Source organism: Eumetopias jubatus, unplaced genomic scaffold (assembly GCF_037043125.1).
Source record: "Eumetopias jubatus isolate StellerSeaLion01/CBP00866 unplaced genomic scaffold, mEumJub1_p1.0 scaffold_10, whole genome shotgun sequence".
Lineage (NCBI taxonomy): Eukaryota > Metazoa > Chordata > Mammalia > Carnivora > Otariidae > Eumetopias > Eumetopias jubatus.
In genome coordinates, this window is record NW_028274816.1 from 11,684,532 (window position 1) to 11,697,994 (window position 13,463).

General features: G+C 39.6%; 1 protein-coding gene across 1 annotated transcript in view; it reads left to right on the forward strand.

The window, feature by feature from the left end:
• The first annotated feature begins 1,058 nt into the window (after positions 1-1,058).
• The window catches only part of LPCAT2 (lysophosphatidylcholine acyltransferase 2), a 68,469-nt gene continuing 56,064 nt past the window's right edge, over positions 1,059-13,463 (forward strand). The window contains exons 1-2 of the mRNA XM_028092758.2: positions 1,059-1,377; positions 12,822-12,961. Coding sequence (XP_027948559.1) covers positions 1,207-1,377; positions 12,822-12,961 — 311 coding nt within the window. The 5' untranslated portion in view covers positions 1,059-1,206. The remainder of the gene's footprint in view (positions 1,378-12,821; positions 12,962-13,463) is intronic.

A 13,463-nucleotide genomic window follows, 5' to 3' on the forward strand; every position in this document is an offset into this window, starting at 1 on the left:
TTCTTGACTGCTTTTTTTACGAACACTGCACATTTTTTTAAATTGTTACCACAACCCTATGGGGTAGAAATTAATCTTTCCCCATTCTTAGATGAGACTACAAGCTCAGAGAGGTTAAGTGAGGAGCTGCAAGCCACACATCTGTCTGGTGGGGTTGGAAGATTTTGAGATTCTGCAGTAGCTGAGTATGAGGCAGCCACTGTGCTAGGGCCCAGATTAATTCTCACCGTGCTCTCCAGCTGGATGTGAGCAGGTGACTGGTAATTTTAAGTCATTCCCCATCTCCAGCCTCTTCTCAGCACTCAGGGCTTTACCGAACGACCTCAGGGCCTATCTTCCCCAGTCCTCCCACCACCCATACGGGTCCAGATAGGCCCCTGAACTTCCTCAGGGTGAAGTGGAGCCAACAGCCCCAATCGTTTCCTTTTTCGGGGCCAGGTTTCTCATCACGTATGGAAGGCAATAGCTGTTTCTGCCTTTTTCTAGTAACAGCATTGGGAAAGCTCAGTTTTCCTTTGGACAGCCATCTCGCAGGGTCAGTCCATGTTTTGAGGGGAAGACTTCACCCCAGGTACCAATCTCTCCCTTGTCAGGAATCTTTCAGCTGTAACTGACAAACATCCACCCCATACAGGTTTAAGCAAAACCAAAACATATACCAGATATCAAACGCATAAAACAAAACCCACCCTGGATATATTAACCCACTTCAGTGGAACAGCCTGGCAGTGGCTGGAATGGGGTTCTGCTTATCTGAGTTCTACATAGCCCCATTTTACAGAAGGGGCCAACTGAGGCTCATGGAGACACCGACTTAGCCAAGGTCAGCCACAAAGCCCGTAAAAGAGGTTGGTACTCCGGGTGGGCGTGACCCGCAAGCAGAGAACTCTGCCTAAACTGTCATTGGGGTGCCCTGCTCTGAAGGAGAAAGTCACCTCCAGGGGGCGGACCAAAGAGGAAGAGCCGACACCTAAAGGGGTGTGGCTAAGGCTCAGCGGGTGGAGCCAGAGCGGGGAGGTAGGGGGGCGTTCGGAGCCCGACGGGCGGGGCGAGACCGGACGGTGCCTAGGTGACTCGCGCCTGCGCGAAGGTCCCGCAGCAGCGCCGCCGGCCGGGACTCTGGTGAAGCCGCCCCCAGGTCGCCGCGGGCGCTCGCTCCCGCGTTCCGCATCCGTCTCTGGATCCGGTCCGACGCCCGGCTGGGCCATGAGCCAGTGTGCGGAGGCGGCGGCGGTGGCGGCCACCGTGCCGGGCGCGGGCATGGGGAAAGCCGGGCTGCGGCCACCCATGGTGCCCCGCCAGGCGTCCTTCTTCCCGCCGCCTGTGCCCAACCCCTTCGTGCAGCAGACGCGGATGGGCGCCGCGAGGCGTCTCCAGGTGAGGGCGCGGGCCCGAGCCCGAGGGAGGAGACGGAACGGAGACGGAACCAGGGGAGGGGCGTGGGTCTGACGGTGGAGGCAGATGCAGGTGAGAGATGTGGGACCCAGAGAGGAGGCAGATCCAGGGGAGGGACGTGGATCTGACAGGGGAGGCGCAGCCAGGTGAGAGGGGAGAGAGATGTGGGTCCGAGAGAGGACGCAGATCCAGGGGAGGGATGTGGGTCTGAGAGAGGAGGCGGATCCAGGAGAGGGACCAGGATCTGCCGGGGGCTGTTGTCTGAGGGGAGTGTGGGTATGCTGGGGAGGTATCCGAGGTGGGGGGCGCCAGTCTGAGAAGCAAAGGCACTGAGGAAGAAAGAGATGTCGATCTGCGAGGTGAGGGCTTTTGAAGGTTCCGTGAGTCTGGAAGGGGCAGAGATGTGGGTCTGAGAATTGAGGGCACTTGGAGGATGGTCTGAGGGTGTGTGAGAAGAGAAAATGCGAAGAACATGCGGATCTGAGAGGCACGTCCTAAACAAGACAAAGCTGAGCAGGCCAGTAGCAGAGGAAACATTCCATGCTGAGAAGGGAGCTGGATGTGTGACAAGAGCTTCAAGTTGAGTAAGTTAGAGTGGAGGGGTGGCCAGTCTATAGGAGAGTGGACTTGGGGAAGTCCTTTTTTTTTTTTTTCCCCTCTATTTCTTTTCCTTTTGCCTTAGGGAAGGAGAGGAGTCAGTCTAGGAGGTGAAGAGTGAGGGAGAAGGCAGAGAACCCAGGTCTGGAATTAGAACAAGAGGCTGGGATGATCTAGCTGAGAAGGGGCATCAAGGGTCGGAAATCAGAATCTAAGAAAATGGGTAATGTGGGTCAGCTTAAGGTATTCAGAAGTCTTCACCCTGAATCGGTCCTGAATCAGTCTTCACTCAAACCCTTTGAGAGTCAACACTTCTCCAAATTTTCTTCCACTGTTAAAAACTGCTGAATACAAAAAGGAAGTTTCCCTTTCTTTCCTTTTTCTTGTAAAATGCTCTTTTACCATTAGCAGTTACAACTTGCTCTGAGGACTTCCCCTTTGGTGAAGTTAGCGATCAAAGAACAAGATAGAGTGTGCACGCTACATTTGTCCTGTGTGTTCTTCATGAAAAAAAAAAGGGTTTGATGTTTTCCTGTCCATCTCACACATTTCTTTACTTCAGATTGGAAATAGTGTTATTTTTGCATAGCGCACTTATATGCACTGAGACCATTGTCCTCCACAGTGGAGGCAGGTTAGAGTAATGGTAAATGGGCAAATGGGTTGAAGAAGGGTGTGAGACAGGAAGAGGAAGATAATGTAGTAATACCTCTTTGTAAAGAAACTAAATATTTAAAAATTTGATCTTCATGTCTTTAAATGGATAGATGCTCCCTTTGTATCTTAAAACCTCTAAACACTTCTAAATACATTGACTATCACTCAAGATTAATTTTAGTCTGATTTGGTGAAATCAGTCATTCTTAAATGTAAGTATGTCTATTTGGCTTCATATTTTGGAGAGAGGACCAAAGTGGCATATTTATAGAGAGACTAATTGTTGGTGTTGGTTTTCTTTTTTTTTTTTATAGCATGCCCTATTACTACTTGGAGAGCACTTTCAAATAGCTCTCCAAGAGCTGTAGTATAATGGAAAGATCACTAGTCTAGTCAGAAAACCTGCTCGGGCCATGCCCTTTATCAGTTAGTTGTATGACTTTGGCCAAGTCACTTAACCTCTCTGAATTTCACTTTTCTCATTTATTAAATGGGAATAGTCTTACATCAAAGAAGGGTTAAAATTAAGAGAGATAATGTGTGAAAGAAACTGGATTGTTTGGTGATCTTAATATTGATAGTTATGCTATTTGTTGCCTACAAATCTTATACCGTACTTAAAATTTACTATTTGTATTGAATGGAATTCAATAGGTCTAGGTTTTATCTTTTTTTTTTTTTTTTAACTAAAAATGTAGACCAAAGAGGTCTCAATGTCTTGAACAGTCTGGGCAAAGGGAAGATTTAACAGACATGATTGAAAAACAGTATGGTCTGTATTATCAAGTTTAAAAGATGGATATACTTTCACTTAAGTATGACTTACTATGACCAATTCAGACTAAATTTAACCTTGAAAATGATCAATATCTTGCTTAAGGACTGTTGTCACTTTTGTATCTCATTGTAGGACTTAGCTTTGCCCTTCCCCTTCTCTTTTTGACAATTTAAGGTCCTGCTACATAGTGGCATGGAAACAAGTAGCCTAGCTTTCATTTCCTCAAGAGAATATGGAACTGAAATAAGTGTTTGGTAGTAATTGTGGGTCATTTATCATACCAAAAGTATTTGTTGAATGTCTGTTATGTACCAGGCACAAGGCTAATTTCTGGAGATACAGCAGTGAACAAGAGAAATAAGAACTCTGATAAATAAGAAACATAAAACTTATGTTTCACTGAAAAAAAGTTAAAGAGACAAGTACAAAATTATGCATTTCCGTGTTTTAGTAGTACTATGAAGAAGATCCAGAGAAGACAATAACCCTGAGAGAGTGTTGAAAGAAGGCCTCCCTACAGAGATGATGTATTACCAAATGGAAATATGATGGGGAATCCTCTTATTTTGTCAAAGGGTTACTCAAAGTTGGTTTATTTAGTGTTAAACACTATTATTTGTTGCAGACCTAGAAATGGAACCGAAAAAAAGTTGCCCAATATTTGACAACTTAATTAAAATCCGTATTAGCTACTCTTTGTGAATGTGAGTTAGCTTATGTGAATATACTATAACCTCATTCTAACTCTATCTTCGGGGTCTATGCTATGGTCCTTTCTTGCAGTAAAGATTATTTCTAGGTCATTTGCAAGGCTGTTTGCAAGGCTTATTTGACCTACCTTGGAGGTTACTCACTGCAAACAGTCTTTTCTCCAGGGGTGTTTGTCAAAACAATCAGAGGCAATTGCTTAACATGACAGTTACCTGAGGTGGTGAATACTGATTGGAGCAAACAATAGGCTTAACCAAACGGTTTGCAAAAAGAAGTTAGGGAATGAGATGCCCATAGGGGACTTTGAAAAGCTTTGACATATTCATGGGAATCTAGAAGGGTATCCACATGTATAGGCCTGTGTGTATACCCAGGGCTCTGTGACCTGAAAAACAACAACAACAACAACAAATGCGAATACCCTAAGCTCTCACCTCTAGCTAACCATCAGGCTCTGTACAAACTGGAGGTAAAAGCTAAGGTAGAATTGTGAACTTCCACTTGGCTGTGTGTTGAAGGTGTGTTCCAACATGCACACAAAGACTCTTTGCAAACACTGGGGAACTTATTGATTCCAGGCACTTAAGGAAATCTTATCTAATCATTAGCTGACTACCAAACTAATTGGTCAGAGACTTCAGTAACCACACATGACACATGACAAAGAATACAGCCTTTATAGAATTAGTTCATAATAGTCACTGAAGAAACAAATAACAACAACAAACAGCAACAACAGTACACCCTGGTGATGGAAGAGAATCTGATTTTCAGAGTTGTTATATTATTTAAAATGTTTGCTTTTCAACAGAAAAAAATGCAAAATGATAATAACAAAGTATGTCCCATAAATAGGAAAAATAGCAGTCAATACAAATTATCTCCAAGGAAACCCAGATGTTGGACATACTATCCAAAAACTTTAAATCAGGTATTTTAAATATGTTCACATAACTAAAGGAAACCATGTCAAAAGAACTAAAGGAAAATATGAGACAGTGAATCACCAAATAGAGATTATCAGTAGAGATAGAAATTATTAAAAAGAACCAAAAAGAAGTACAATAGCTGGAATGAAAAATTCACTAGAGGGACTCAAGAGCAGACTTGAGCAAACAGAAGAATCAGCAAATTTAAAGATAGATCAATTGAGATTAATTAATTTGAGGAACAGAAAGAAAAAAGGATGAAGAGAAGTGAACAGAACCTCAGAGACCTGTAGAACATTATCAGGTGTATCAACATAAACATAAATGGGAGCCACAGAAGGAGGCAAAGAATGTTTGAAGAAAAAATGGCTGAAAACTTGCCAAATTTGGTGAAAAACATTAATTTATGCATTCAGAAAGTTTAATGACTTCTAAGTATAATAAACTCAAAGATATCCCTACCTATATACATCATAATCCAACTGTTAGAAGGCAAAGAAAAAGAGAGAATTTCGAAAGCAGAGAGAAGTAACTCATCATACACAAAGGGATCCCGAATAAGAATAATGTCTGATTGTTCATCAGGAACTATGGAGGCTAGAAGGCAATAGGATGATATACTCAAAGTGCTGAAAGTAGAATATTGTCAACCAGGATTAACATAGAAAAACTATCCTTCAAAAATAGAGGAGAGGGGTGCCTGGGTGGCTCAGTCGGTTAAGCGTCTGCCTTCGGCTCAGGTCATGATCCCAGGATCCTGGGATCGAGCCCCGCATCGGGCTCCCTGCTCAGCAGGGAGCCTGATTCTCCCTCTCCCTCTGCTCCCCCTGCTTGTGCTCTCTCACTCTCTCTCTCTGTCAAATAAATAAATAAAATCTTTAAAAAAAGAGAGAGAGAAGAGAAATTAACAGAAACTGAGAGAATTTGTCACTAGTATACATGCCCTGAAAGAGATACTACAGGGAGACCTTTGGTTGAAATGACACTAGAGAGTAACTCCAATCCACATGAAGAAATAAAAATACTGGTAAAGATAACTACATGTATAAATATAAAAGACAATATAAATATAATTTTTATTTGTAAATCTTTTTGTCTTCTATGTGATTTAAAAGACAACTACATAGGGGCATCTAGGTGGCTCAGTCAGGTAAGTGTCCAACTCTTGATTTCAACTCGGGTCATGATCTCAGGGTCCTGGGATCAAGTTCTGTGTTAGGCTCTACACTCAGTGGGGAGTCTGCTACTCTCCTTCTCCCTCTGACCCTCCCCCTACTCGTGTTTGCACACGTACTCTCTCTCTAAAATAAATAAATCTTTTAAAAAAAAGACAACTACAGGGGTGCCTGGGTGGCTCAGATGGTTAAGCGTCCACCTTTGGCTCAGGTCATGATCCCAGGGTCCCGGGATCGAGCCCCACATCAGGCTCCTGGCTCAGCGGGGAGCCTGCTTCTCCCTCTCCCTCTGCCTCTCTCCCTGCTCATGCTCTCTCTCTCTCTCTGTATCTCTGTGTCTCAAATGAATAAATAAAATCTTTTAAAAAAAAGACAACTACATAAAGCAATGGTTAGAAATCTGTGTTGATAGACATACAATGTATAAAGATGTAATTTATATGACAAAAATAGCAAACAGGAGGAGGGAGGAAATAGAGCTATAGGAGCACAATTTTTATATACTATTATAATTAAACTGGTATTAATCCAAACTAGGTTACTGTAAATGAAGTTGGGAACACTTGGGGCAACCACTAAGAAAATTCATTTTAAAAGAAGTGACAAGGGAATTAAAATGGTACACTAGAAAATATCTACTTAACATAAAAGAAGGTAATAATGGAGAAATAGAGAAACAAACAAAAAAAAAACATCGATATGTAGAAAGCAAGTAGCAAAAGAGCAGATGTAAATCTTATCAGTAATTACATTAAATATAAATGGATTAAACACACTAATTAAAAGCCAGAGATGGAAGAATTGATAAAAATATATAATCCAACTCTATGCTATCTAAAAAGACACACTTCAGATTCAAAGACCCAAATAGATTGAAAGTAAAAGGAGAGAAAAGATATACCATGCAAACAGTAACTAGGAGAGAACTGGTAGGGCTTATTAATATTAAATAAAATAGACTTTAAGACAGAAATTGTTCCTAGAGATAAAGGAAGACACTTTATAATGATAAAAGGGTTGCATCATCGGGACGCCTGGGTGGCTCAGTTGGTTAAGCAACTGCCTTCGGCTCAGGTCGTGATTCTGGAGTCCCAGGATCTAGTCCCGCATTGGGCTGCCTGCTCAGCAGGGAGTCTGCTTCTCCCTCTGACCCTCTCCCCTCTCATGCTTTCTCTCTCTCTCTCATTCTGTCTCTCTCAAATAAATAAATATTTTTTTTTTAAAAAGGGATTGCATCATCAAGAAAACGGAACAATTAGAACCATATATGCACCTAACAACAGAGCCCCAAATACACAAAACAAAACAGATTGAAGTGGAAAATATACAATTCAACAATAGTAGTTAGAGACTTCAATTCCCCACTTTCAATAGTGGTAGAACAATGAAACAGAATATAAACAAGGAAAAGCTTGAACGACACTCAACCAGACCTAAGAAATCTACAAAGAGAGCACTCCATCCAGCAACAGCAGAAAACACATTTTTCTCAAGTGCCCATGGAATATTCTCTAAGACAATTATAGTAGGCCATAAAACATGTGTCAATAAATGTAAGAGGATTACAATAATATAATGTACGTTATCCAACCACAATGGATTGCAATTAGAAAAAAATAACAGGAAATTTAGGAAATTCACAAATATGTGGAAATTAAATTACTCCTAAATAGTCAGTGATTCAAAGAAGAAATCGTAAGAAAAATTTGTAAATACTTTGAGATGAATGAAAATGAAGACAATATACAAAAACATATGTGGCTAGCATTATCCCGATAACAAAATCTGAAAAAAATGTTATAAGAAAGGAAAATTATAGACCAATTTCCCTCATGATCACAGATATGAGAACCCGTAACAAAATATTAGCATGTCAAATATATAGCAATATGTGGAAAAGATAACATATCCTGTCCAAATTTGGTTTATTCCAGGAACATAAGGTTGGTTTAACATACAAAATTGTGTATTTCAATGTAATTTATCATATTAGCCAAACATATGATAAGAAGCATTTGATCATTTCAGTAGTTGCAGAAATTTTGTTACTCATTTGACAAAATTCAACATCCACTGACATTTAAAAAAATTCTCAGTAAAATAGAAATAAGAGGGAACTCTCAGTCTAATAATGTACATCAGTGAAACACCTTTGGCTAGCATCATAATGGTGAACTACTGAAGCTGTTCCGCCAAAGGTTGGGAACAAGACAGATATTTTGCTCAACACTTCTGCTCAACGTTGAACTGGGGGTCCTAGCCAGTGCAATAAAATAGGAGAAAGAAATGAAAGAGAGATTAGAAAGGAAAGTGAATTTTCTCAGAGAAAATCAAATACCATATGATTTCTCTCATATGTGGAATTTAAGAAACAGACAAATAACAAACAAAATGAGCAAAGGGGAAAAGAGAGAGACAAACCAAGAAACAGACTCATAACCATAGAGAACAAACTGAAAGTTGCCAGAGGGGAAGTGGGTGGGGGGATTGGCAAGATGGGTGATATGGAGATTAAAGAATGCACTTGTCTTGATGAGCACTGGGTGATGTATGGAGTTGTTGAATCAGTACATTGCACATCTGAAACTAATAGGACACTGTGTGTTCACTAAGCTGGGATTTAAAATAAAATTTAAAAAAATTAAAAATAAGAAAGGAAAAATTGTAACTGTATTTATCCACAGATGTCATGTTTGTATATGTAGAACATCCTAAAGAATCTACAAAATGGCTAACAACTAGAACTAGTAAGTGAACTTGACTAGGTTGTAGGACAAAAGATTAAAACTTAAAATCAGTTACATGTCTAATTACTAGTAGCAAAGAATTGCCAAGTAAAATTAAATAATCTTATTTATAATAGCAATAAAATAATGTTAAACAACTAGGAATATATTTAACCAAAAACATGTAACACCACTATACTGAAAACAACAAAACACTGTTGTGAGGAATCATTGAAACTTTACATAAGTGGAGAGATATGTTATGTTTATAAATTGGAAGAATCAATATTTTTATGGTGATAAACTCTCCAAAGTGATCTATAGATTCATTGAAACCCTAACAAAAATCCCAATAGGCTTTTTTGTTTGGGTGGAAACTGACAAATTAATTTGAAATGCATGTGGAAATGCAAAGGAACTAGATTAGCCGAAAAAAAGTTTGAAGAAGAAAAAGCTGGAGGACACAAAGTACCTGATTTTGAGACTTGCTAAAAAAAAAAAAAAAAGGCAAAAAAGAAAAGCTGCAGAAGTTGAGAGAATGGGGTATCGAGAGAAGAATAGATGAACTAATTAATCAATGAAACATAATGGAGAGCATATGTGTTTGATTGATTTTTGACAAAGTTGCCAAGAAAATTCATTATGGAGTATCAAGTCTTTTCAAAAATGGTGTTGGAACACCTAGATAGAGCTATGGATAAAAACAAACCTTGATCCCTAGTGCATACCACACACAGAAAGTAATTTAAGATGGATCATAGACTGAAACAAAAGCTAACACCATACAGCTTCTAGAAAAGAGAATATAAAATATCATCATGACCTTGAAGTAAGTAAAGATTTCTTAGAAAGGACACAGAAAACAAAAACTAAAAATTGATAAATTAGTCTACATCAGAATTAAAAAATTCTTCTCATCAAATACCCGTAAGAAAATGATACCAGGAAGAAAATGAAAAGGCATGGACTGGGAGAAAATACCTCAATACATATAACGACAAAGGTGTTGGAAGTGGAACATATAAGGAACTCCTACAAATTTATAAGGGAACAACAAACAAACCAATAAAAATGGGCCAAAGACTTGAGCAGACACTTAACATAAAGAGTTAAAGGAATGACCAATAAGCACATGAAGAATGTGCTCAACATCATTGTTCCATCAAAGGAAATGTGAATGAAAACCACAATGAGATATTATTTCATACCCACTTGAATGGCTACGAAGTCTGACAACACCGAATGTTGGTGAGGATGTGGAGCAGCAGATACTTCCATACTTTGTTGGTGATGTAAAATGATACAACCACTGTGGAAAACAGTGGGGCAGTTTCTTACAAGTTAACCATACCGTGACCCAACAGTTTCACTCCCAGTAAAGTAAAAATATATGTCCACACCGAGATTTGAACATTAATGTCCATGAAAACTATATTCATAATAGCTAAAAACTTATAATAGGCCAAATGCCCATATAAAGAAGAATGGAAAAATGAATCATGTTATATTCATACAGTGGAACCATACTCTGCAATTGAAAAGGCTTTACTACTGGTACATAATGACAACACTGTGGAATCTCAAAAATATGGAGGGAAAGAAGCCAGACATAAAAGAATACATACTGGGTGATTTCTACGTGACAATCTAGAACATGCAAAACTAGGGTGAAAAGGAGCCTGTCACTAGTTGCCAAGGGCCAGGGATATATATTTGAAAAACTCATAATCTGCACACTTAAAATAGGTGCATTTTATTTTATATAAATTATGCCTTGATAAAGTTGATTTTTTGAAAAGAATACTAAGACCAAATGTTGGCAAGGATGTGCAAGTAACCAAAATTCTCATACATTGGCAGTGAAACTTTAAAATGATGCAACCACTGTGGAGAACACTTTGGCAGTTTCTTATCAAGTTAAACTATCTATGACCCAGCAGTTCCACTCCTCATATAAGAAAGGAAAACACATATCCACAAAAAGGCTTGCCTAAGAATGTTCATAGGGTCTTCAGTCCGTAAGAGCCCACAACTGGAAACCCTGAGATTCATCAACAAGAGAATAAACAAATTGTCCTAATGGCATACAGTGGAATCATATTCTGCAATCAAAAATAATGAATTACTCATTTACAAAATCACATAGTTGAATTTCAAAAACATGTTAAGCGGAAGAAGCTTAGACACATAACAATGCATAATGTATGATTCATTTATGTGACGTTCAAGAACAGACAAAACTAATCTATGTGATAGAAATCCAGCATCGGTTGCCTAAGTGGGTAGGGATTCACTGAAAGAGGCGTAAGATGCCTGGAGGGTAGATGTGTTCTGCGTCTTAATTTGGGTGGTAGGTACAAGGGTATACATTTATCAAAACTCACTGAATGATCTACTTAAGAGCTGTACATTTCCTTGTACGTAATTTTGACTTCAAACACACACACATGCACACACATAATTTGACGGATCAAATTATATCTTAAATTGTTTGACAGAAAAGCGAAATCATTTGGTGCTCCTCATAAATTATTTGATGATGCTCAGATTCACATTAACGGCCAGGAGAAGCAGAAGACCAGCGCTGTTTGAGTAGTGTAGTTGGCTAATAGAAGAAAGATAATGTGGTGTGCATAAAGATAGTTTATTTCACTTAAAAATCAATATGGTGGGACACCTGGGTGGCTCAGTCAGTTAAGCGTCTGCCTTCGGCTCAGGTCATGATTCCAGGGTCCTGGAATTGAGTCCCGCATTGGGCTCCTTGATCAGCAGGGAGCCTGCTTCTCCCTCTGCCTGCCTCTCCCCCTGCTTGTGCTCTCTCTCTCGCTGACAAATATTTTAAATCTTAAAAAAAAAAAGTCAAGGGGCGCCTGGGTAGCTCAGTCGTGAAGCGTCTGCCTTCAGCTCAGGTCATGATCCCAGGGTCCTGGGATCGAGCCCCGCATCGGGCTCCCTGCTCGGCCGGGAGCCTGCTTCTCCCTCTCTCACTCCCCCTGCTCGTGTCCCCTCTCTGGCTTTCTCTCTCTCTGTCAAATAAATAAATAAAATATTTTTTTTAAAAAAATCAATACGGTATAGAATTAAGAGCAAGGGCTTTGTAACCAAGCTGGGTTCAAACCCTGGCGCTGCCACTTAGTAACTGTGATCTCAGCAGCTACACCTAACTCCCTCTGTGCCATTCCTTTCCTGTATGTAAAACAGCCCTAAGGTTGTAGGAATCAAATAGGTTTCTACATGCCAAGTGCTTCTCATGCCTGCTACATAATAAGCATTCGTGTATTATTGGTCATTCTTATTAATTTTCCTTATTCTTACCTGTTTTTTATTTGACTTTTTCCTTCTCCATCTCCTTATTGTTGTTAGTTATTAAGGACTGGCAGGTATATAAAATAACGCATTTACTCTTTCACACTCTAACACCTTCATTAACACTCTTCCTTCTACTGATAGCTCTCAAAAAGCAATTTCCTCTCTTACCTTGCTGGCTTCTGCTGGTCTTTCAAGACCATTCAGCCTTCAACTCCTCCAGGAAGCTTTCCCTGACTGCTCAGTCAGATACTTTGTTTCCCCAGCATCCTCTAGTCACTTTCCTTGATAAACAGATCACATGTTCTTATAGGACCTGGTTTTCTTCACTGTTGCTTTTCTACATTGTAGGTGTTGTGTGGCGGGATATAGTACCTTATTTTTCTTTGTGCTTAGCTTCATGTCTGGGGCAGGGTAATGTTCAATTCATCCTTTAGTGAATGCATAAATAACACAGAACTTTCCTCTTCCATGTTTCTGGTTGATAGCCAGAACATTAAAATACTGTCCATTCACCTATTTTTTTTTAATCAACTTTGACTTTCAGATTTTATTTCTTGGAATTATCCTGCTTCCAATCCGTGCCTTGTTGGTCGCATTAATTATATTACTGGCATGGCCATTTGCCGCCATTTCAACAGCATGCTGTCCCGAAAAGCTGACCCATCCAATAACTGGTTGGAGGAGGTAAGAAAGAATAATGTCTAAATGTTAGGTAAATCAAGATAAAGAAGAGTTTGCCATAGTTTAATCATCGATCGAGAGTTTTATCTACTGCTGCCGACTCAATATTCACCATTTATTTCTGTTTCTCAGATGAAACGGTTCTTAATTCATCATATGGAGAAATTGCTGCCCAAGCACCTTATGATAATCTTCTGTTGAAGCTGTAATTCCCTAACATTAAACAATTGTTTTCTAAGTTATTGCTTAAAACTGATAGATCCTTGGTTCTGGAAGACCCAATTAGTATACCTGAAACCATTATAGCTGAAAAATACCTGGCTTTCTTCTGCTCTCCCTCAGTCTTGACATTTGCTTTTGTCCCTCTATAGTAACTACGTACTTTCTGCAGTGGTATAATTAAGTGGATAAGTTACAGTGTATTTAATACTTTAGTGATCATTATTAATAACAGTTTAATTCTTAATCAATATAGTCTAGCTTTTTTAAAACATTAGTATGGAGG